The sequence below is a fragment of the Xenia sp. Carnegie-2017 genome, unplaced genomic scaffold, assembly GCF_021976095.1.
Source record: "Xenia sp. Carnegie-2017 unplaced genomic scaffold, XeniaSp_v1 HiC_scaffold_25, whole genome shotgun sequence".
NCBI classification, from domain to species: Eukaryota; Metazoa; Cnidaria; class Anthozoa; order Malacalcyonacea; family Xeniidae; genus Xenia; species Xenia sp. Carnegie-2017.
Window position 1 is genome coordinate 678240 of NW_025813488.1, and position 25678 is coordinate 703917.

The 25678-nt window shown below is 34.3% G+C and overlaps 2 protein-coding genes across 2 annotated transcripts; one reads left to right on the top strand and one right to left on the bottom strand.

Moving 5' to 3' along the window:
• The first annotated feature begins 12519 nt into the window (after positions 1-12519).
• On the top strand, positions 12520-20880 carry LOC124452910 (dnaJ homolog subfamily B member 11-like). Its single transcript, XM_047003546.1, is given in 9 exon segments — positions 12520-12615; positions 12685-12837; positions 12961-12980; positions 12982-13065; positions 13749-13875; positions 13950-14178; positions 14631-14800; positions 20195-20352; positions 20481-20880. Coding segments are annotated over 8 exon segments (909 nt in total). The 5' UTR covers positions 12520-12564; the 3' UTR covers positions 20270-20352; positions 20481-20880.
• LOC124452909 (armadillo repeat-containing protein 8-like) lies at positions 20773-25673 on the bottom strand. The gene is given in 21 exon segments (XM_047003545.1): positions 20773-20830; positions 20906-20963; positions 20966-21097; positions 21100-21166; positions 21873-21974; positions 22042-22117; positions 22206-22279; positions 22353-22445; positions 22529-22780; positions 22850-22906; positions 22972-23099; positions 23167-23303; positions 23388-23478; positions 23561-23717; positions 24196-24288; positions 24802-24899; positions 24970-25029; positions 25099-25181; positions 25251-25322; positions 25390-25463; positions 25549-25673. Coding segments are annotated over 21 exon segments (1968 nt in total). The 5' UTR covers positions 25582-25673; the 3' UTR covers positions 20773-20799.
• Between the last annotated feature and the right edge of the window lie 5 nt (positions 25674-25678).

Sequence of the window (25678 nt, forward strand, 5' to 3'; positions counted from 1 at the left end):
ATAAGTGAAAAAGTATGTTGATATTTAAAAAAAAAATAGTCGGATTTTATCGCTCAGGCTTCAAGTTCAATTGCTTTTCAATTTTTGATCAACAAACAAAACACATATCTCACCTGAGAAAGCGGCATTTTCCTTTTTGTGGAGTGTTCCCCGCAGTCTTTGCTAAAGCTCGCTTACGAGTACGACTACGAGGACGATTTACGTCATTTTGGCGCGAAAACATTGTTGCGACAACAAAAACACGTAGCCGTCATCAATCTGACTCACTGAGTTCTATAATAACTAGAGCGGCTAACTTTACTGGGGCGAGGATGCCAAAAAATGGCGGCCAAAGGACGTATTTCCGCTGAAATGATCGCTTTGCAGAAAAATAATATTCTCGACCTCCCCCTGGTGTCTATAGTAAATTATAAAAATTTTTCAAAAACAAACACGATATCACAGAATATGGACATCGTAGTTCCATATTCTGTGACGATTCTTTTTGGCATTTCTTTTATAATGCCAACACTTCAATTGTTCAATTGTTGGATGTCGTAGTTTCCACAAAAAGGAACATATCGCGTCTCACAGGTGAGGTAGTTGTTTGTTTTGTTAGTCCGTCAACGATTGAAAAGCAATTATACATGCACTTGAAAAGCCATAAAATACATATTAAAGATCGTATTTTTTTAAGACTGACTTGAACGCAAAACATACTGATGTTTTTCTGTTTTTGTTTATAAAATTCTGCATACTTTTCTGTCATTTGTTAATGCATGAAATCGTAAATTTACCCATTTATTTGCTAAATAGTTTCCCTAAAGCAAAAAAGACCCTGCACACATTTTGCTCTGTGTATAAAGTATCAAAAAGAAATGATCAGCCCCAACGGTACCCATGATTTGGAGCAGAGCTTGTTATGTTCTATTTGCTGACAACATGCAGGGAAGATCAAGGAGTAAAGATGACTGGAAGATGTTATTGACCAGGCAGAGTCGTAAAAAAATTATAATGCTGTAAAGATAACTGATTTATTGTCTGTCCTATCCAGAGTTATTTAATTTGACCGTGGTCAAATTCTATGGATGGAGACAATGGATTCACGAAGGATGCCTTGAATGCTTTGAAGTTAAAGTTCATGATCCAAAGAAAGATGGCACGAAGGTTGTGTGTGTTTTGATGCTTAATGAAATGTCAATTCACAAACATGTAAAATGGAAGGCCATAAAGTTTGTGTCTATGTAAACATTTGTACTGAGATTGATGATGAGTCGATGCAGATGTGAAGCTTCAAACTGTAAAAGCCATTGGGTTTTATGTAACTTAATGTTTAAATGATGTCATATCTTTATCAAAATATTTTAGTTGAGTGTTGTTTGAATGTTACTAATATCTAATGCACTATACTGAAGCATTAAATATTCAGTGATGAAACCTTCAAAGTTACTGTACTGTATATTTCTTATATATTTCTTATATTTCTTTAAGAAAAATTTGAGCTTATTTACCTATTAGAGTACAGAATGGAGATTTATCATATGCATTATTGCTGCTTTTTTAAAGAAACGTTTTTCACTTTTCAAAGCTTTTCTACAAACTTTTTGCTTCTTATTTCTTATCATGAGATTGATGATATAGAGGTAATATAATCCAATAACTTTCTAATTTCTAAAAAGCTTTTAAGCTTCTAGCATAGGAGTACACTATAGGTATGTAATTCATTTGGTTTTATTGCCTTGCTATGACATATCTACTTGCACTTCATCATTTTTGTATGAACAAAACACCAGATGTGGATGCTCAAAGAACAAAATGCACTACCAACTGCTTATGAAATTTATTATTGAGGTGAAAACTGTGTTAATCATTCAAATTATATGCACTTTTATTGCAAAGATAGGAAAAACAAAACAAAGTGAAAAAGAAAGGTAGAATTATTAAAACTACAAATGAATTATAAACACCATTGGAAGCATAAGTGTTTTGATGATTATTTGCATTTCGCCCAATTCATATATCAATACAACAAAATCAAAATGTGCTACAACTTTACAAGTATTTGATGCAGTTGCACTTCAGAACATCACAAAAAGGTTACTTAAAGTAATTTCTATACAATATTGTTTGTTTCCATTTACCAAACCTATGCAGACTTGAGTCTTCGAAATTTCATATGAAACTCAATTACAGAGATAAATATCCAGAGATTTAATATGTACTTTTTTAAAGAAACAAGTAAAAATCCTACAATTGTGGCGAAAAAAGCCATTGCCCATTGCATGAAAAGAAGGAAAATAGCAATGATAACAAATAAGCTAACTTCTCTCTCGTGAACCGTGGAGATGAACTATGATATACTTTTTTGTATAGACTAAAGAGTTTAATCGATCAAACAAGTTTGACGCTGGTAAGAAAACGACGCACATCTGCATTCATACATGTGTAGCCGATATATAGGTCTTTCGTCGATAGTTATAAATGCATCCTCGTAGCAGCAGATAACTGACAACCACAGTTGACTCGCTGTTATGAATTTAAGGTTTTTACCTTGATTTTCAACAAAAAATTGCTTGCCGAATCCCAAATACACACATACATTTTCCTCACTCTTTTCTCAGGAGGGAGTGGGAAATTGTGAAATTTTCGGAAAAGCGGTCAATTTCGGTAAATCTTAGCGGCAAAGGACGAAATCCGCCATTTTTTGGCATCATCAGATATCTAAGGCCGCGCTTGAGATAGCCGCTCCAGTTATTATAGAACTCAATGATCTGACTACGATGTTTTGTAAAAAATTCTTAGTCGTGACTACGATGTCTTTTTAAGCAAAGAAAGTAGATATATTTCTTCATTCTGTAAGAAATTAGTTTACAGTACTATTTTCGAGCATCCAGGCTTTAATTTAGAACCTTTCTTGAGCGCAGATGTACATTAAAAAGGAAAATAGGACCTGCAAAACTTTAATGTATTTCGTACGCAAAGTGAAAAGTAAACAAAGAATAAAGTAGTACAAATATATCGTACACAAAACTTAAAATAGTGAAGATTTTTCAGTCTAAAGAGTCCTATCTTCTTGCAAAATCAGTATTACCGATTTGTTGATATCATTATTGATAAATAGAGCCAAAGCTGCTTCGCAAACTTCGGTGTTTTACACAATAAAAAAGCTTGTTCTATTGTTTACAGCTAAAACTAAATTTTGACGCAGCGACAACGACAACAAACTTCCTCGTGCCATTCCATTACACGGTCAAACTTCGTACTCGTTGTTGTAGTTGTACTTTTGCTAAAGCTCCCTAGTAAGCACTCGTCGACATTGCAAAAGCTCTATCGCCCACGTTTTGCAATGAATGAGAACTAGGCTTTACCATCCCCTTTTTTCCAAGAGAAATCACTCGACTTTGGCATTTTTTCATTAGTAGGCCGTATTCTATGGTGGATTATTGTTCAGGTTGAGATGCAGAAATTTATGACTAAGTAAAAACAACATAGATGTACTGATATGTACTCACTTAACATAAATTGGCCTGTTTACATCCCGAAAACTTGCAATCAAGAGAGCTAGAGCCATCAAAAATTCGACATTTATTTTCTATATCCGCCATATTGTTTTGTGTGAAATTCGCTAATTTGCTGGCTCATATTCAAAAGAACGGTGCTAAATAATGATTAAGGATCAATCTTTCTAAGTTAATTTGAAATGATATGTTTAGCTATTAATCTTCCATAGCTGCTTGATGGACAAAAAGACTAAAAAATGAAAAAACAATTCTTGAAATTGAATTGCGAAGGAGTTCTTCATCTTTTTGTGTAAATAATATAACGATAATAAATTGGCACATGAGATTGCGTACTCAGAATCCTTTGGTCGCCATCTAGCTCCTGCTGTACACACTGCTGAGCAGTGCATTCTTAATAGAACATTTCATTGAAATCGTTTATGAAGTTTTCATGTGTATCGTCGGCATCATCGTAATCGCTATCATCGCACTCATCCGGCTCTTTCATTGGGCCGTCATCTTCAGAGGCGTAGTTACTGCAGTCAGAACAACCGCAAATGTCAGTACATTGCAAACCAGACTTCACGCACGAGCATCGAAGATTCTTGCAACCAGCTTTACACTTGCATGTCACGCACTCAATAAGTGTATCTGGAGCAGATGGTCCAGTCATCCAAAGAATCTCTAACTGACCATTTTTCATGTGCCATCCATGGCTCACAGGAGGTTGAACATTAATGTGCGATTACAAACTATTCTTCCAGATGGCTGCTTGGTAGTTGGCTCTCTTAATGTGCAAAAGCATGCTATCTGCATTCGGGGGAAGGCATTCGTCCGAACACTTGCCAGATGCAAAGAGAGTGTACCTAGGACCGAAAGAAATACAAAGCAAATGCAAAAAAGACAATAGTAGCAAAAATATATTTTATATTTACCTTGAAACATTAACTATTGCTGAACTCTTGTCAATAAATAAAGATCTTTACCAAATTGTAGAAAAATTGGACATTTCTCACCATCAGTAAGACAACAAAAGTAAAATCATATTGTAGGTAGATTAAGTACAGAACAGGATGTTACAAAACAGGTATTGGAATACCTGTAACATATTGGTTTATTTGTTACATTATTTACCGATTGAGTGACGAAGGACTTTTCTTCCTTGCATCTTATGCATATTGATGGCAAAACTGCTTTAGTTCTTATCGGAGGTTTAGAACTGTCATGACAAACGAGGATGATCGTAGCAGTTTCGTGTGAGGCTCATTTACATCTGTCGACTTATTTTCTTGAATATAGTTTTCATTGACAGTGGCTGCTGAAGCTTCAAACTTTTTGCTCATTCTTTTTTCAGCCCGTCTAATCAGGCCGACATTGGTGAAATTTGCCTAGCAATTTCTATGGTACTTTAACTCTCCACGGTACTCAGCCAAAGGACTTTTCATGGACTGAATTTTTTTCATCAAATTTTTGTTCTTTTCAGCGATGTCTTTTTGCTCACTATTGGTATAGTAACCAAAGCTTGTGACAATGTAAAACTTTTTTCAAAGATGTCTCGGTAAAATCAGTCAATGGCCCATTTTCACCTTTAAAATGGATTACACATCCCCGCAAGCTCGCCTTTTTGTTGTTTTGGTTCTATTTCCACACGCAACAAAGATAGTGTGAACCAGTTATATTTCTCAAACAATTAATTAACCAACGCGTAAATATAAAAGTGGATAAGTGTCTTAATTATAATATCAATAAGTATGAATAAAACTTATCTCCTCTGTCTGAGTACAACCGTGTGTCTTTATTCTTGAGCGTTTGTGAGTCCAACAATGACTAACAACAGTTTTCCAAATAGATTAAAGGCACAAAAACCAAAAGATAGTTATGGCATAAATGCCAAGATAGTTGTCTGGTAGATTGTAGCTTGTCAAACTACTTCGGTAGTCTATGCCTCCTAAGTTTATCTCCTCGTAGCTTGTGCTCGTAGGTTGTTCTCGTAGGTTGTACTCAGTGGTGTAAACTACTCATATACACTGTATATATAATATCTAATAGGAAGTATTATGGTTTTATGACCTACATCCCATACGCAATACAGTATGTTACAGCACTAAATAGTTAACCACAATAACTATAAATGCGGTTGCGGTTTCAAAATATGTTTACGCATGTAAGCAAGCTTCTAGCGCATGCAAGCAAGCTTCTAGATTATGTCCTAATTAGTAATGACATTGCAAAATGGATTTTAAAGTTAAAATATAAAAATATGGAATGCTTAGTAATATAATATAATATAATAGTAGTTTATAAATGATATTACATGATAGTAGTTGCTATCATGTAACAGTGCACCCGCAATTTTTGCTATATTGTCATCAGTTTCACAAATAAACAAGATGGCGACAGGTAAAGACGAATATTATGAAACTTTGGAGTACTGAAACTCCAAAGATTGCAATTTCAAGAGATGCAAACAACTTAAATCATATTCAGTCATTAAAAATAAGTAGTTTTCTGTGATTTTTATGTAGTCATGAATTTCGGCATTTAGAAATCATTTTTTAGCACATTTTCTTGATACAGAATACGGCCTATAGGGAGTTTTAGCAAGAGTACGACTACGAGAACGAGTACGAAATTTGACCGTGTAAGAGAATGGCACGAGGAAGTTTGTTGTCGTTGTCGCTTCGTCAAATTTTTTCTTTAGCTGTAAACAACAGAACGAGCCTTTTTATTGTGTAAAACACCGACGTTTGCGAAGCAGCTACGGCTCTATTTGTCAATAATGATATCAAAGAATCGATAATACTGGTTTTGCGAGAATATAGGACTCTTTAGACTGAAAAATCTTCACTATTTTAAGTTTTATGTACGATATATTTGTACTATTTTATTGTTTGTTTACCTTTCACTTTGCGTACGAAATACATGAAAGTTTTGCAGGTCATATTTTCCTTTTTAATGTACATCTGCGCTCAAAAAGGGTTCTACATTAAAGCCTAGATGCTCGAAAATAGTACTGTAAACTAATTTCTTACATAATGAAGAAATATACCTACTTTCTTTGCTTAAAAAGACATCGTAGTCGCGACTACGAATTTTTTACAAAACATCGTACTCAGATTGATGACGGCTACGTGTTTTTGTAGTCGCTACAATGTTTTCGCGCCAAAATGACATAAATCGTACTCGTAGTCGTACTCGTAGGCTCTGCTAAAACTCCCTATTCATAGGCCTCGGAAAAACAAACTTGCTGCTTGGATGCTTTTGGGTCTGTTTATTTTAAGAATTTTTCGAGAATAATATTTGTATTCAATTCTGTAAAATTGTTTTAAATAAAAATATTAATCTGGCGAGAGCCATATGTGGCTGATTATTCAAAGCCAGTGGCATGGGTAAAGATCATGATCCTGTCTGTTCGTCTATTCTCATCGCGTGTGTTAAATATATGATTAAAGAAATAGAACTACTATATTCTTTAAATATGGTAACAGTTGTCTAGTTTGCAAATTACTCGGGGTATGGTGGAAAATGCGGAGTGCGGTGTGTGGAGGGTAGTGCAAAGATGGAATGCAGAGTATCTCCTCCTCCAAAGAAAGCCATTTGTATTACAGCTTCGGAATTTTTCATTTTATACCCCTATAGAGTCAAAAATGTGAAGTCTCACTTAAAATGTTCTACTCCTCGAACACTTGCAACACAGATCGCTTACAACACTTTAAGCATGGTTCACAGCTAGAGCATTATATACTATACTACCCAGTGGGCAATCGACGTCAGATCGACGTCGGAATCGAGTGGAAATGACGTCGCGAGGATTGATTTCTATAAAAACTGGAGCGGCTAAGTGGACTGGGACCTGATGCCAAAAAATGGCGGCCAATGGACCTATTTCCGCTGACACGATCGCTTTGCAGAAAAATTATATTCTCGACCTGCCCTTGATGTCCAACACTTCAATCATTCAATTGTTGGATATCGTAGTGTCCACAATAAGGAACATGTCACTTTCAAAAAAAAAAAAGAATGTTATTCGAGCAATGAATCCTATAGCCTTAGATGTATCAAATATTCAAATTGCGTGTTTTCACTATGCATTTTGCTTGATTAAATATCATACGCATCATAGAAACTCTTTGCTATATGGAAAATAAGCTAGATTATGTTAAAACAAATAGGTACGACAGTATAAATGATGTTCAAAGTATACCAATGATATACATATAGATACATGAGCTTTACAACAGTTTTTATTCATGGCTACTCTTTTGTGTATAAGCTGCATGAGATACAATGATGTTAGTTTTTTAAATACATAAAACATTTCATAAGCATGCCTTGTGAAGGTCCATATTGCTTGATATATATATACATTATCCATTGCATATGGTTTATTACACAAGCAGAAAATATACATGACAATCAATTAGTGGGTTTTATTGATGTTTCATCAAGTATTTCTTATGTAAAAATTTTTATTTTTAATGTACATACAATCTTGCCTGCCAATAAAGACCTAGCTACTGTTTGATGATTTAAAAAGTAGGAAAAAAAGTAAAACTCCCGAGATTTAGACAAAAACAGGCTAATAAATCGGCATAAATAAAAGTTTCATAGCTAACGCTCATTAACAAATATACCCAATAGTTTTTAATACTCAGTTTTTGCAAGGCAGAATTAAGAACAAATAAGTATTTTGTGTATAGCTGTGAATATAACATGTCACAAGCAGAGAAAAGACAGTTGCTGGATTACATGGCTACTAACTACGAGAAGCGAAACGACCTTTTCCTTTGTTACCCTCAATCTCTCAGTTTTAAATTCTGTAAAAGCAAAGCCATTCAAATAGAACACATAGAACACAATATGAATCAATTTGAGAAGAGCTCATTGTTTCGTTGGCTCAAATCCATTATATATAATTGGTACATGAAATAAAGCAGTCCTTGCCGAGACGCATATCATTCATCAACATCGTACTGTATTACACAGAAGATAAGGGTCGATTTTCTTGAGAAAAATTCCAAAGTATATGCTACAATTTAATCCGGTTACCATGTCATCGTGAATCGTTCATTAAATTTTGTTTTCGCATCATCAACATCCGTAAAAACGACAATAGTTTGCCCTATTTTAAGATTTTTACATAAGCCTAGAGATTTTTCTTGATTTTGAAGTCATTTTATAGTTCACTTGCCGCCATTACTAAGCATAAATTGTTTACACTTATGTCATTTTACGTAAACAACACCCCACGCAATTTTCACGCAAGTTAACTACGCAGTTACTTAACTATCCGACAAACTACGTTTTGTGCAACGCAGTTAAGTCGAGCAGTTAAGTTACTACAGTTAAGGAGTTAACTACGGTAGTTAACGTTAACTATAGTTAAAGTTAATTACGTTTTTATACAACCGCCCCCCAGAGCGTAAACAAAAAGAAAAACACTTTGCAAAATATTTCAAAAAGTTAGCAAAAAAATATTTTGAGTTCGTTTTAAAAAAATGTTATGTCATATTATTGTGTTATTATTAATTGCACTATTAAAGAGTCAATATTAAAAAGGGTCAATACCCACTTAAAACAAAAGACAAAAACACAAATGACATCCATATTCATAACTTTTGAAACACTTAAGTAAAAATTGTAATGTAATACAAGAATGAAAAAGATTATTAGTCTAATTTTATAGCATCATTATATATTTTAAATGAAGATATGATCTTCGCACTTTGTTGGACAATTTAAGCAATTGTCTCATAAACCTGAAAAAATCAGGTGACTCAACGGGTCATTCTTTCATTTAATTTCAAACACCGCACTGCATAAAACATTCACATTATATATTTTCACAAATATGACCAAACATTTTAAACAAACATCCTAAAATTTAATATATTACATATACATTTATCATCATCTGTATTACAAGAAAAAACTAATTTTACAATCAATATGATATACTTTAAAATTTTGATACATGATAAAGCGTTGCTTGCTTTATAATCATTTTAAAACCCTGGTTCAAACCACTGAGGATGAGGGTTGCTTTTTGGCATTTATGTAAAGCAGGTTATATTAGCAATACTTGTCGTGTTGTACACTTGGCTGTTTATTTATAAGGATGAACTTGCTTATAAAGGATCGTGACTAAAACACCACACGAGTACATACGAGTACATACGAGTACATACGAGTAACATACGAGTACATACGAGTGACATACGACTATTTTCTGGTCAACAAATGAGAAACAACACAATTACTTCAATACATTGATATTTGTGTTTATTTTTCCTTGTATTTGTGTGGACTTTGGGGCAACCATTTGATGGATTTAAATGCTGAAAAGATATTTTACTTTCATACTACATTCATTAGTATGTTTTAGTTGAATTTTTTATAGATATTTTGTCGATGCGATTTGCCAGTATTTGAGCGCTTTTTGACACATGTAAACGTTTTACGTAAATGTTGATATTCAAGAAATAGCGCAAGATTTATTGTTTATAGCTATAGTTTTAATTCAGTTTAAATATGGTAATATTTTTAGAAAACAAAGTTCATTTTCATCGTTGATTTTATTTTAAAAAGTGTAGGAAGTAAAAATTGCAAAACAGATCGGAGTGAGTATTTAAAATGGCAAAACAGTTAACTATACTTAGCCATTCGGTGAAATTCGTGCATTTTGGATCCTTATCTATAAAGTAAATGGTTTGAACCCGGTAGTATCGTTACATGTTTGTAATTGTAGATCGTCCAGGTTGGTATAGTCCTGAGAAGGACTGTTTTTGTTGTTGTTGACTGACGTTTCGACAACCTTAGCGGTAGTCATCTTCAGAGTCAAAATGAATGTATAATCGCTTTAATAAATATGTATTTCCTAGGTGAAAATGTGTCTAAAAGCGCTCAAATACTGGCAAATCGCATCGACAAAATATCTATAACAAATTTAACTAAAACATACAAATGAATGTAGTATGAAAGTAAAATAAACTTTTCAGCATTTAAATCCATCAAATGGTTGCCCCAAAGTCCACACAAATACAAGGAAAATAAACGCAAATATCAATCTATCGAAGAAATTGTGTTGTTTCTCATTTGTTGACCAGAAAATAGTCGTATGTCACTCGTATGTACTCGTATGTTACTCGTATGTACTTGTATGTTATTCGTATGTACTCGTATGTCACTCGTATGTACTCGTATGTTACTCGTATGTACTCGTATGTTACTCGTATGTACTCGTATGTTACTCGTATGTACTTGTATGTACTCGTGTGGTGTTTTAGTCACGATTGCTTATAAAGTGCTCAATACACAAATATAGATGCATGTCAAGTCTTCCACCAGTTCTTAAGAAGTGGAAGAAGTAAATGACAAGAACCAACAATCACCGACAGTTCAAAATTTCAAATCATCACTATCACACATTACAAAAAGAGCGTGTGAAATTCTTACAAAGCAAGTGTAACTTTAAAAGCAAGAAAATTCTTATGAAACATGTTATTGAATGAAGATATGATCTTCGCACTTTTTCAAAACACTGCACTGCATATAACATTCTTTCATAAAACATGTTATATTAAGTGGATTGTGTGCATTTTGCACGGCATTCAAAGATACAGACTACCTGTTATCAGTTTTATCTTAAATTTTTGGTCTTTCAACGACAAATGAGAAGTTCATATTTCGAATCAAGTTCTCCCTTTTCTGTTTTATATAATACAGCGTTACGTATACAAAACATGTCTTGGAACGTCCACAATGCATCTTAACACGTTAATAACCAAATTTTGCTATCGGTTTTGAAAAAATAAAGCATTTAGGCTAGAATCCTATTTCCAAGTTAGCAGTTTTTGCAAAACAATCCGTCACTCAAATAAAACAGTCCACGCGAGATACACGCGAAGCGGCAAATTAGCTTCTAAGTGGTTTCAAACAAGTCTAGGTTTGTTTATAATGAGCCTATAGTTAGCCTTCCAGTTGTTGTAGAGTTCACTGCTTCACAAAAGTCTAGGCATGTGTATATTGAGTTAGCCTTCCAGTTGTATTAGAGTTCATTGGGCATGACCTGATGAAGTAAAGGTCGCGTTTTAGCATGCTCAGATGCTCTTATCCAATCAGATTAGCAGAAATTTCAGTATAAAATATATTACTTGGTCATGCTGACTTTTGAGAGCATGACCAAGTCGCGCTTATAAGCTTAGAATAAGTTTTAGTTTAAGCTGTTTCCTCGGAGGAATGTAAAACGGAATGGAATACTATTATAAGACGCAAAATGCAATTTATTAGTTGACCTTCGTCCCAAAAACTTATATGTAAATAAGAAACAATTAGACATCAGAATCTACAATGACTCTAATAAGAACAAAATACTTTTTGTGGAAATTTTTAGTCATGCTGAGCATGACCAGCATGACCGCTAGCTACGCCACTGATTGTATTAGTATTATGAATTGAGCTGCATAAGAAATCAGGAGGGAATGAAAAATAAAATAATTTTTCAAGTGGGAATTTTTCGTCCAAAATTTTCTTTTGGCATCCATGTTTTTGAAGACAGTTTCCACGCCCCCTTGTATATCCAGTTAGTTTAATAGAAATCAATGGTTTAAGCGCCTTTCATACAAGCGGTCCCAGATTAGTGGAGACTCCTGACAAAAACTGCTGCTGTTGGTGATGACTGACCTTTTCACAATATTAAGAGTTCACTTCTTATCTTTAAAGTAAAGATGAGCCCTGCTAAGATTGTCGAAACTTTAGTCAACACCTATATCAAAAGTTCTTCTCAGGACGCCAATATAAAACATACCCAGTTCTCGAACTATTACCTATTTAACTCCTTTTATCTTCTACTTCTTAAACTCGTGCTTTTGAGATTTTTTAATAAATTCGTTGCGTGTCGTAGTTTGAATTGCATAGCTCTTATCCAACCTTTCCCTCCTCACCTCTTTCGCCCACACATGCTCAGTTCGCCCAACAGATCTTTCGAGCTGCTGCATGAGCGGCATGACAGGTGCAGCTCTCTGATTGGTCAGTTATGCGTCTGCATCACTTCAAAACCTGGCAAGATGGTGGACACAGTCAGAAAATGGAGAATTGTTTACCTTCTTCTCGGTTTTTGCTTACATATTTTAGCCGGGTAGGTTTATCAGATTTGTATTAAAATGATGAGCTGTGCGGTCGATACTGAAAGGGATTTCTTTTATAGAAGAGATTTTACGCTATACTTGGCGTGTCTAAAACGCCAGTAAAAGAAATAAAGAAAGCTTATAGAAAGCTTGCTATGAAATGGCATCCAGATAAGCATCCTGACGATGAAAAAGCTCACGAGATGTTTCAAGATCTCAGTACGGCGTACGAAGTAGGATAGCGTGTATTTCTCTCTAAGAGTTGATTGAAAATGGGATTTGACATTTCGAATTTCTTAATGCTGATGGTCACGTTAGATTTAGAGGAGTATGGAGTCGGCTTTTTCATTTTTTAGGCGCTTTCTGATGATGAAAAGAAAGGTTTATGACGCTCATGGTGAAGAGGGATTAAAAAAGATGTCTGGAGAGAATGGTCATGATCCATTTGACTCTTTCAACAGGTAAAATCACTAAATATGGAGGAATGACTTATTTAGGTATTTCTATTTTTGCTGCCTTAGAGTTATATTGTTTGTACATGTAACTTTTAAAATTACAGGCCTACCAACCTTGAAAGACTCATAAACTTAAGATTTCATTTTTTTCATTCCTAAAAACTGGAGACTTGAGAGAAAAACTTAAGACAAAATGTTGAGATAAGGAAGTCTTTGCTTCCATTATAAATATCGAAATTGAATAAAGAGGCAATAGATTTTATTATTTGAAATAATGTTTCACATTAATCCTGAGCAAAGATATGCCAAAAATATTCAGTTGTAATGAAAATTGACTTAATTTAAAACTTTCATAGAAAGCATCAGCTGTTTAAGCACTTATGTAAGAGGTGTGACACTTCCCATTTGACTTACAAATCAGCATTGTGTACAATTGAACAATTCAATATTTATATTTCAAATATAGGGCAAAAATAGTGTAAAATGGATGGTGTATCATGAGAACTTAAGGATGTTTTTACCAAGACTTGTATGGATGGATGTTGTGATTTTATCCCACATTTTGACATGAAAACATTTGGGATGATAAGGGTGTTTTGAGCAAGACTAATGCAGTTATTTTGACTTTATTCCACATTTTCACATGAAAATATTTTATGTTGAGCATTTTCTTTCTTATTTGCATGTAGTTTCTTTGGTGGTTTTAATTTTCACTTTGGAGGATCTGATCACTCCCATCGACGTGATTAAAGGAGGGATATTGTGATGGACCTTGATGTGACTTTAGAAGAATTATATGCTGGGGAGTTTATTGAGGTGAGTTAATTTAGGTTTGATTTGGCATTCATTTTCTTTTACTAACATGAGATGAGCTGGTCATATCATATTAGATGATGAGACACAAGCCAGAATCAGAAACTATTTCAGGCACAAGGAAATGCAATTGTCGTCAGGAAATGCGTACAACTCAACTTGGCCCTGGTAGATTTCAGATGGCCCAAGAAGAAGTGTGCGATGAATGTCCTGCAGTGAAATATGTAAATAAAATGAAGAAGTTAGAGGTTGAGGTAGAACCTGGAATGATTAACGGTCAGGAATGTTCCAGATTTGTTGGAGAAGGCAAGTGTGATTAGATTGTTTGAGCACACTTCTTTGTAATGTACCATGCTTTTTAATCCCACTATTGCTCAAAGAAGTAGCTGGAAATTTCTAGTTTTGTTAGCACATAAATCCTTCTGATCAAACTTTATTTTATGTATTATCAACCTTCTTCATAAACAGGTCAACTAAAGTGTGGAATATCCTGCTAATACAACCTTTTCAACAACATATGCACCCTTTATTTATTTAAACATTGTCGACTTCTTCAAATACTTGGTTTACTTCAAATACTCAACTTCTTTGTTCTTTTTGGTGCATACATAGTGTTAGTATTTTTAGAGATTGCCTGTATGGGCACATTATATCAAAAAGTTATTTTAGAATATTTTGGGTACCTACTCTAAGGCACTGAGCATTGTTATCATGATGTCAAACTAGAACTGCTCAACACTTTAACCTTTCTGTTTAAGGTGAACCGCACATTGATGGTGATCCTGGGGACTTGAAGTTCATCATAAAGGAACAAAGACATCCTAGGTTTCATCGTGATGGAATGACTCTTCATACTAACATCACAATATCACTTGTTGATGCTTTGAATGGTTTTGAAATGGATGTTGCACATTTGGATGGGCATAAGGTAATATTTTTTCTCTAGATGATATGAATATTGAATAAAGTCGTGAATAATATTACGTAGCTGCGTAAAAGCACTATTGATATAGCGCATTTAATAAATACGACAAGTTTTTTTTTAAATAAACATGTTTCAACATCTCATTATGCCATCTTCAGTATATAAGAAAGAGTATTATGTATGTGATAAATATATACATGAGTAATATGATACAGTGATACAATTTATACTATAATTGATTATATTACAATGAAATAGTGGTTAGAATTAATGCTCAGATGAATGTATTTACAGGCTGAATATAGTGTAAAACGAAAAACTTGAACTTTGAGATTAGGTTTAGTTTTGTTAATGGGAAGTGCTTCTTTGAAAGTGTTAATGTCATTGTTTATTTTAAAAAACTTGTCGTATTTATATTATGAAAAGGTTTTCCTATCAGACTTTCGGAAGTTTGAAAAGACCAGACTCAAAAAATAGGTACGCATTGCGTACACGTGGCTAGCCTATCATGTAATCAAGTAATTGTTTAAACATTTCTGGATTTTTCGAACGCTTTAGCTTAAAGCACGCCTCATAAATGAGATTTATGAGGCGTGCTTTCTAAATAACGACATTTAGATTTCTTGCGACTTTTAAAGGGTTTTTTTCCACTGAAAACCATTTTTTGTTTAGTTGTGTTTTAAAAACATTTTCTGACGTGTCTTAGATGTCGTTCAGAGAACGTTGTTCCCCCTAACGATGAATACCGTATTTGTTCGAACTTAGAACAAGTGCAGCGGTGCTAATTTAATTTTTCTCACCACGCGTCGGGAGCGGCGCTTGTTCGATCAAATACGGTAACCACGACGTGCTTATGACTTGTTATTCAACATAATTATAAAGGGAATTAATTGTGTTTTGAGCCAACGGGTCGTGTTTTTTGTTACTTTTTTCTAGTCGTGTTTTGAAAAGTCTATTTATTTCCAAAGATTTTGTTTTTATTGCAAACAATTTTTGATAGTAAACGCTTTGCTCAATGATTGCAAGTGATCGAAAGTATTTTCTATTTCCTGTTCATGGACTTCATAGTTTGACACGTATCATATTTGATTAGATGTAAAAAACAGTAAAATTGTAAATCCACACAAATAATATTTGTCTTTCGCACAATATTCAAAAGCACAATTAATTCATTTGCTTTCGGCGTTTGATTAAACTACTCTAAGTCAATCTCTAAGTCTGGATGAGTAAATCGAGTGATGTATAAGCAATGCAAATAATATCTAATTGGACCTATTACCAGACATTAGATTGTATTATATACATGAGTTGCCACTTCGCCAGCCACAGCAGGGAGCATTTGAATAATATTTTTACTTTTAGACGTTAGTTGTTTTATGAAGATTTGTGAAGAGTAAGAAATTTCGTTTGTTTAATCGATGAATCGAGCTCAAGTTTAGTTCCGCTTGACTGAATAACTTACAACAGGCAATATTATACAAGTCAATTTTGAGTCGTAATATTTAGTTAATATTTCTCAAAATAACAACATTTTCACAGGATTATGTCACCGACGATTCTTTACTTATTGTATATAACTTCTGCTTGATCTTTGTACGCAAATAGACGCTTCACAGTTCACATATATGTGCGCTTGTATTCATTGTCATATTGATCTAAGTCCGCCGCACACTGGTGAACTTGTCGCGCGTACTTGTTATTCGTGACAAGTGTAATCGACAAAATTTCCTAGTGTGCGCGAAGTTTTAAACAACATTTGTCATTCGTGACAGATTAGTCAAATATCAAACGCGCGGCCCTCCTCGTCATAGTTCGTACATCCGACTATCTCCGAGGATAACGACAGACAAACTGACAAACCGACCAACGGAACTTTTTCATTGTAGCATAGTGGTTAGCCGCGCATGCAGCGAAAGCAGAACTAGATCTGATGTGCGATTGTAAATCACTTGGCCACAGAATAAGGATTGTAACAGAAGCGCCACTCGATGTCGGAACCTTTGATGTTGGTGTCCCCTGTTTTGAGTTCTACAATCCGGGTATTTTAAACGGCGGCCATGTTTCCAGCCAGATGAGTGCAGTCAGATCGTAATATAATATATAGTTCTACAGATGGGTTTTGGCAAATAAACCCAAATATTTCTATAGATTGGCCATTTTTTTAATAGTTTTTGTGTGGATGCAGTTAACACATCAAGCTTTCAACAATTTATCCATTAATTCGACGTCCGTTTTGATAAATGTGGGTTTATTCGGAATATTTTCAAAGTAGATATATATCTGACGAGATGCGTACTCGGTATATGGTTTGTCGTCAGATTTAATTTTATCATATAAGAATTCTGCAGAGAATCTTGAAGATATTAGTTCTAACATTTGAATTCTCCGGCGTGGCTGAAACAAGTGACAAATCAAATTATCCTACAGTTAGTTTATATATTGCAAAGAACGTTTGGCAGGACATTCGAATCACCAAAATTGTCTACCCAGGTGTTTTAAAATATCAGAAGCGATGCTGCATGGCCACTATGAAGGTCGTTTGATGCCAAAATATTTTGTATTCGTCGCAGTTGTGACTTGTGAAGCTTGAATGACTTTTTGAGCAAGTTGGAACAGCAGCAGCATGTTGGTCCACCAATAGAGTGCTTGAATAGCAATTTGTAAAACATATACTGTCATATGGTCCACATGACTTAACTTTGTTGTTTCTGCCTTTTTAAACTCAATCAGGAGATTACTTATATATTTGACATAGATGCTTATTGATGATGTGAGAAGTGAACATAAAAAAGCTTCCTGAATGCTTTTGTGAATTGGATTGTTGTTGACTTGGCACAGTTTCCCCCTGTTGTCAAATGTTTTAAAAAAGTTTTCTGGTTTATCTGTGTTACACCTTTTGGTAAACATTTTACTGCGTAAAGTATTAAGATTTAAATAATGGCATTAAGAGTAACTATAACTGGTTTTTGTCAGAATAAATTGTTTGTGACATGATTATTTACAATAGAAATTTTAATTTATTGAATGAAGTTTATGGATTTTAGCAAAAATTAAATGTTTGAGCCCTTTGTTGCAATAATTTCTCTCTGCTGGTTGATCAATGTGGTGAATCAAACATAATTCTAATCATTTTCACATACAATTGTTGGTCACAATTCACAAGTGAAGTTTAACCAAAGAGCTAAGCTGTTGGAGCTTGACAATATGTTTGACATAATGACAAAGTTGTTAATTTAATTGAAACAACTTCATTCTTTAAATAATTGTAATTTCATATATTGTTTATTAAAAATAAGACAACAAAAAAACATCTTTATTTGTAAGTTAATACAAATTTGATAGACTTGATAGCCACATGAACTCAATATACAATTACAAATAAAAACTTTCAATTACAATTATGCAGACAAGCTACATTGCAAACAAAAAGCCCCGATTCAAGCATCAAATGTAAATTAGTTTAGTCCAAATTCTATACTAATAACGTCTTCATCTGAAGAACGTTCTTTACGCACAGTAGGTCGCTTTATCGCTTCTATCAAATCCATTGACCATTCTAATAGGAAACTCTTTACTAGAAAATACAGAAATGGAATCACACTAAATATATTTATTACCTTTGTCCTAAATTATAAATTCTTAGGGCAACTGCCGTTCAATGTAAGAGACATTCTAAACATGGATCTCGCATACAATTCAAGGCAAGAAACTATAAAAACCGTAAAATTATATTTGACGAACGTATTTTACAACAAAACTGTTTCTCACCTCATATCCTGTCCGATAGCATTAAAAATTTTGTCCATAAGTGAATTTACATTCGTCAAATTTTCGAAAAACAACTCTTCATAATATTAATCTATATACATTCTGGCCAGTTTATCTGGCTGCAGTAATAGGGAGCTTTAACAAAGACTACGAGTACGACTACGAGTACGATTTACGTCATTTTGGCGCGAAAACATTGTTGCGACAACAAAAATACGTAGCCGTCATTAATCTGAGTACGATGTTTTGTAAAAAATTCGTAGTCGCGACTACGATGTCTTTTTAAGCAAAGAAAGTAGGTATATTTCTTCATTCTGTAAGAAATTAGTTTACAGTATTTTTTTCGAGCATCCAGGCTTTAATTTTGAACCATTTTTATCGCAGATGTACATTAAAAATGAAAATATGACCTGCAAAACTTTAATGTATTTCGTACGCAAAGTGAAAGGTAAACAAAGAATAAAATACTACAAATATATCGTACTACTTAAAATAGTGAAGATTTTTCAGTCTAAAGAGTCCTATATTCTCGCAAAATCAGTATTACCGAATCGTTGATATCATTATTGACAAAGAGAGCCGTAGCTGCTTCGCAAACTTCGGTGTTTTACACAATAAAAAGCTCGTTCTGTTGTTTACAGCTAAAACTAAATTTTGACGAAGCGACAACGACAACAAATTTCCTCGTGCCATTCTCTTACACGGTCAAAACTTCGTACTCGTTGTCGTACTCGTACTCTTGCTAAAGCTCCCTAATGGCGGACGCAAAAGATGCGCACTTAAGAACTGGGTACAAGTAGGGGACAGATTTTTCGCTGAGTGGCGCTTCTGTTTCGTCTCTATTCTGTGACTTGGCGTTTACCCAAAGTTTCTTATCTTTCCTTTATCAAATGTCAGCAATCAAGACAGCTTTGCAATATGTATGTTATCGTCTATTACGCAGTGCAATTACGAAACGAAGCAAGGAACAACGAAATTAAGCAATTGAATCAACAAATAGGGCAGAAGGTTTAAAGACTAAATCACCTTCATTGAAAACTAACTATCCACCCTCTTGCTTTAAAATCATCGACACTGCAGATATTAAATTCGCACTCAATCGAATATTGAATTGTCGTCGTGAACAATCAGCAGACCAAATCACACGATGCCCTACAGTTTTAGTTTAACTTTTAAATTTTCTAATGGAAATGTTGTAAAATTTTCCTTTAATCAAAAATGAAGCATTACATCTTGCACATTATGTTTGCATTGCATTCATTCTGAAATTCTGTTATTTTTGCCCCAAGCTGGGACTACCATATAGACTTCACAAACTATGCATTAAAGTAACTTTGTCCGAAAACATATGTTTTAATTTTTGACAAACCTTCTCCGGAATGAAAAGGCAAGTGTGCTAAATCTCAGTGTGATCCACAAAGTGATGAAAAATAAATAAAATACTACGTGCAATAATCCTAATCTAAACCGAAATAGATATACCTAAACATATTATAGTACAGTATTGTCATAGCAAAAGCAAGCTTTGCTGGAGCAGATTTTTATAGTTCCAGTTTTGTTCCAAAATTATATCAAAGATCAAATCAGTTGTCTTTTAAAAAGAACAGTTCTTATATATCATTTTATCAGGTTCATGTAACAAGAGAAAAATTACATGGCCAGGTGCCACAATCAAAAGAAAGGGGAAGGAATGCCCAGTTATGATAATAACAATCTCTTTGGCGATTTATTTATAACGTTTGATGTCGAGTTTCCAAGAGGCACATTAGATGACAAGGAAAAGGAAGGTTAGTCGTGCGTAGATCTTAGCACTGAATTATACCATACGTTACATAAGTGTATGTATATGTATTTTGTATAATTATGTATTTTATAAGTACATATACTTATAAAAGTATTTCCTTTCACCTTTAAGCTGTTCTCAAATTGATTAAACAGAAGTCATCACAGACGACATACAATGGCCTATGAAAAGAAGTTTTGCAATTCCTATTTATCATTCTTTACCACTCTGACCTGATTTTGTACATGAAAAGAAGCTTGCATTATAAATTCCCAGTTATTAGATAGATGTCTCTCATTGTGAGCGCGGTCATTCTAACAAAATATCAAGGCTCAGTCGTGGAACTTTACGCCACAAGAAAACAATGTTGAAATGCTGTCAAAGTTTCATTTTTTTAATACATGCCTGCAATTTTTCATTTTTCATGCTCTTAAATATGATTATATTTGTTTTATGTGAACTGTTGAAGTGCTGTTTTCACCCTGAAAGAGAATATAGTGTGAAAATGAAATAAAGTATGAAAACCATCAAAGTCAATGCAAGTTTGCTAATGCTACCTATCGGATAATAATGTATCAGAAGTTGCTAACAGTTCTTGCAACAATCTACGTATTCAATATTTGTCAAAATGGTTTGTCTTTCTTGTGCACCTTCCTCTGAACTCCAAGCAAGGTTTGATATACAATATATAGCAGCCATCTTTAACTTAACATTGTCCTGACCAATATAATATTTTAACTTCTTCAAAGACCTTCGTCTGACATTATGTGATCTTTTGATGACTGTCCGTTTGCAATGTTACCAATAATGCACAGCACCTGAAAAGATAAGTGTTGTATTCTCATGCCTTTAAGTGGGTAAGATATTGCTTAAAAAATGCAAGATGTCTTGCTCTAAGTCATGGAAGAAACCGAAATGATTTATGGTCAAACAGCAGTAACAGCAAATATTATCAGCGATGGGATTCACAATGGCGTTGTAGGGGGAGAGGAAGAGCTCTACATAGTTGGCTACTTTTTGCTAAAGCATGTCAGTTTTTTGTTTTTGGAAGTGTGCTCCACTAAACACAAATGAAAATTGTATTTACTAGCAATTGTAGGAATAATACTTTGTTACAAATTGGCACTCCTGCATCCCCTCGAGCCGAAGCCATGATTGGTACCCTTTTGCACCTCTTCCCTACGTAAATCCACCCCTGATAAAACTTATTATACTGTTATTAGCACACACGCACTAGCACAGTGGTATATCGTTAACTGCTATGAGCTCTGAGTGGGCAGAGCCACGGCACCGAAATCAGCATCCAAGGGGCCCGCTGAACGGTATCAAGGAAAATAATAATAAAAAATAGGATTATTTTTTGGCAAGTTGAAGCACTGGAAAGTCATTCACCAGTTTATGTTCCTGGAAGTGAATTTGAAAGCTGTATTTGCTATTCTTCAATCACTTAACTGTTTTTTATACATAGAACTTCTATGGTTCAAACTTACGACACTCCATTAGTAAAAATGAAATTACTATCACCTGTTCTTTCACCTCCCATATTTGAGAACTATTCTCATCAATTATGGGTTGTATGCAACATACGATGTCTCGACCATGGATAGCCATGATTTGGTCAATATTCTGGGTAAAACAGTGACAAAAAAACTAGTATGACAGAAACGCAGATTTGTTCAAATCAGGAACTCACATTACTCCCAGAAAGCAAATTTCTCATCAATCCCAATGTTTTCATGACAACTTGAGTGTTTCTGTCTTCTATCAAACTATTTAAATCAAAAGAATTTTTTCTCTATTTTTTGCTTTACTTACGTATATATTATATTATAAAACTTTTGGCATGGCCTAACTCACCGGAACAGTTCTATTGTTCCTAGTTCCTCCAAAATTTGACTTTTCACATTCTCATCTGATTTATATGCCATATTCTAAAATGATACACGAGACTAAAACAATGCGTTAATGAAAAGTGAATATCGAGAGTCAAAGAGTCAATTATACCATTAATCCCCAAACACCATTTAATCGCAAAGCTTCGTCATCATGCTTTGTAAGATTGGCAAGAAGCTTTACTGCTCCTGCTTCAAGAATTGACTAAACAATTCAAACACAGATAAAAAAAAAGGACAGAAAATAAACATGATAAACCTGTGAAAGAATCAGAGTTTCACTTTTACCTCTTTACTGGGAGAGAATTCGAGAAGGAGATTACAAACTGCCGAAGATGCAACTTTGAGAACTTCATTTGATGATTGTTGTAGAAGGTTCATCAATGGTTTCCAAACGGCATTGTCCTGAAATGTAGTCCGCAGTTGTTGAACAGATCTTGATAAGCTATGAAGACATTTTACTGCTGCAAGCTGAACTGATGTTCGAGGGTCTTCGATACCGGAAACCACATGCTCCATTGTGGATTCTGTATGAATAATCTACATGGGAAAAAACACAATTTCGATACCTCCTTAACAAATAAAAAAGAAGAGAAAACAAGTTCGTACCCTCTTTCGTATGTCTTCATCACTAGCTCCAAGGGAAGCAAATGCCTTTAGGGAAGCCTAGAAAAAATATCTAAAATCATTAAGTCCTAAGTTGCTTGAGACTTCGACAAGTGAGCGATCACCTCTCTCATTCTTGCATAGTCTTCATCATTTATATCATTCTTCCAAAGATAGCTTGCCAATGTAGAAATAAGATGATCAGCTATAGCAGCAGTCTGTTGAAGACTTGTATCCTCCTCGATTAAATACCCTGCAATAAAACTCAAAAGTTTGGCTGGTGTTTAACCTCTAGTAAAGGCAGTTGAAATTTGCTGTACCCAAAACCACTGCCGCTTCTGCTCGGATATGAACTCCCTTATCTCTTTTGCAAAGTTTGACTAAACAGGGTAACACCTTTAGTCGTACCATCGGATCGCTCAGGGGAAAAGCCCCAGCACGGCAAAGATTTGTTAAGCTAAAATTAATCAAGTATACTACGTAATGAGTAGTATTTGCTAGCCCTGGGATATACGCACATTCAGTGATGTATTTTACTAACCATTTAGCAGACGAGAGTCTTATTGCATCGGGATTATCAGCAGACAAGAGTTGCTTTAACACCTCAATTAGACTTGCATTCTTAAATGTAGCTGAAATTTCACGAGGAAAAATTACAACTTAAAAGAGGTCAATATGCAAGATTTCTAGATCGTGGCGCTCATTTAAAGAAACCTGTTTTCATCATGTCAGCGATAACTTCGTTTTCCAATGATAATGCTGCATAACATTGTAGTGCTGGCAACTGAAGTTTTGGATAACCACTACCTACCAGGGGAACCAAGGCTTCAACCAATCCACTTCTTGCAAGCAATCTTTGATGACTGGAGTTCTAAAAGGTTGACAAATTAAAGATGTGAAATAAAGAAACCAACTAAATGTCAAATGTATGGTGGGAGATCAGTTAACATTTCACAACAATAATCAATCAATGACAATGCCATACCAATCAATCATCAATTATAAACAAAAAAATCTACCAAAAACCAATCCATGTATTTCTTGACTCATAGAAGCCAGAAGGATTGCTTGAAGTTTTTAAACTGTTCTTAATGTCGTCAGTAATCACTGCTATGACTTAGAAGCTATGCAGGAGTTAATAAAATATGACAAATCACAATGAGATAGTGAATTTTCATTACTAATTTTGATACTTTTATTAGAATTTTTTGAATTTCAATTTTGTCACAACAACTAAATAAAATATGGAGGGGCATATTCAATGGTCGCATCACCTTGAACTTTTCAATCAACTTATGATTACAATCGATCATTAGCCCACCATTAACAAAATGCTCAATAATTTATACCTGGAGACAACGAGCCAATATGTGAGCAGAACATTCAGCATCAAAGTGAGTACCATATAACAGCTGGATTAAACAGGTGATGTTAGAAGGATCCTGCAAATAAAAAAGATCTTTTGTTAGAGCCCAACAAGATTGTTTTTGAAAAAGCAATTTGCGGTTTGCTTTTACAATAATTAAGCGAGTGACATTTCCTCTTGACTCATGAGATCTTCACACTAATTACACATTAATTACAGGCTAATTACAAACCAATTTCAGATTAATTACTCATTACAGACAAATTATACTTATTAGTAGTTATACCAATTACTATTTACTTCATGCCCAAAGCAGTTCCACCACACCCCACCCCACTTTACAATACTCCACATTGCAATTTTAACATCCACAGTAATGTGATTCCTCCAAGTACAGTTTGTAACTAAATATCATGTTGTATATATTTTCATGTTACACAATAACTGTAATGAGGCTGAAGTTGTTTTGACTCAAGACAAATTAATAAATATTATAAAACCAAACTGGGCTTATAACTTGGTGCACAATAATCTAAGTCCAACATACAACTGAACAAGAGGTTTCAATGCACTTGAACAAAGGATTTACCTCGTATATAACATCTGGAGATGTTTGATCGGAAGTATAGAATATTCTTAATGATCGAACACATGCTTCAGCAAGAAATCTATTGGAGTTTCTCAACCCTTGAAAAACATTGCAATTAATGAATACATTGTTTACATCATGAATCAACATAACACAACTTAGACAAACCTTGCAAAAACAAAGGAATTATAGGTTGGCAAAGAAGAACTTGTGTCGTTTCATCGTCAACTGAAACAGCAAATGGCAAAATGATTGCAATTATAACTGAGTCGATACTTTCACATTGACTTTTCTTACCTCTAGCTAGAGTTCCTAAGATAATAACTGCCTCTACAGCAAGCTCAATACTTGTGTCTACTTTCTGTAACAGTTCGACAAGCCTAAAAAAGAAAATTTATTGTAAGTATCATCACTGTTCATTTGCATTTGGATTTATAGAACAGGCTAACCTTGCTGCAATGTCAAGTTCAATAAAACCTTTCTTCTTTGCCTTGTTTCCAATAACAATATTTTTTATTGTCCTTCAATGCACCAAAAAATGAGAAATTAAATTGAATATTTTCAAGGTAGCTATCCACGAATGCATACCGTGCAGCAGTAAGACTAACATTAGTATCAGGTGACGTTAGCTGTTCAACCAGCAGCACTGCCTCGCATTGATCCTGAAAATAGTTCAATAGACAAACACGAATGAATAGAATTGCAATATCTGGAAAATCAAATGTTGTGAAAAAATAGATAACATACCAAGAAAACTAAATTCTCAAAATCTTGCTTCATTTTACAGCAAAATTTTCTGTGTGTACTAAAGGTGTAAGAAATTGATAGTGTTTTGTTCTGAGCAAAGTGGTATCGGTACGTAAGTGCTCAGAGTTGA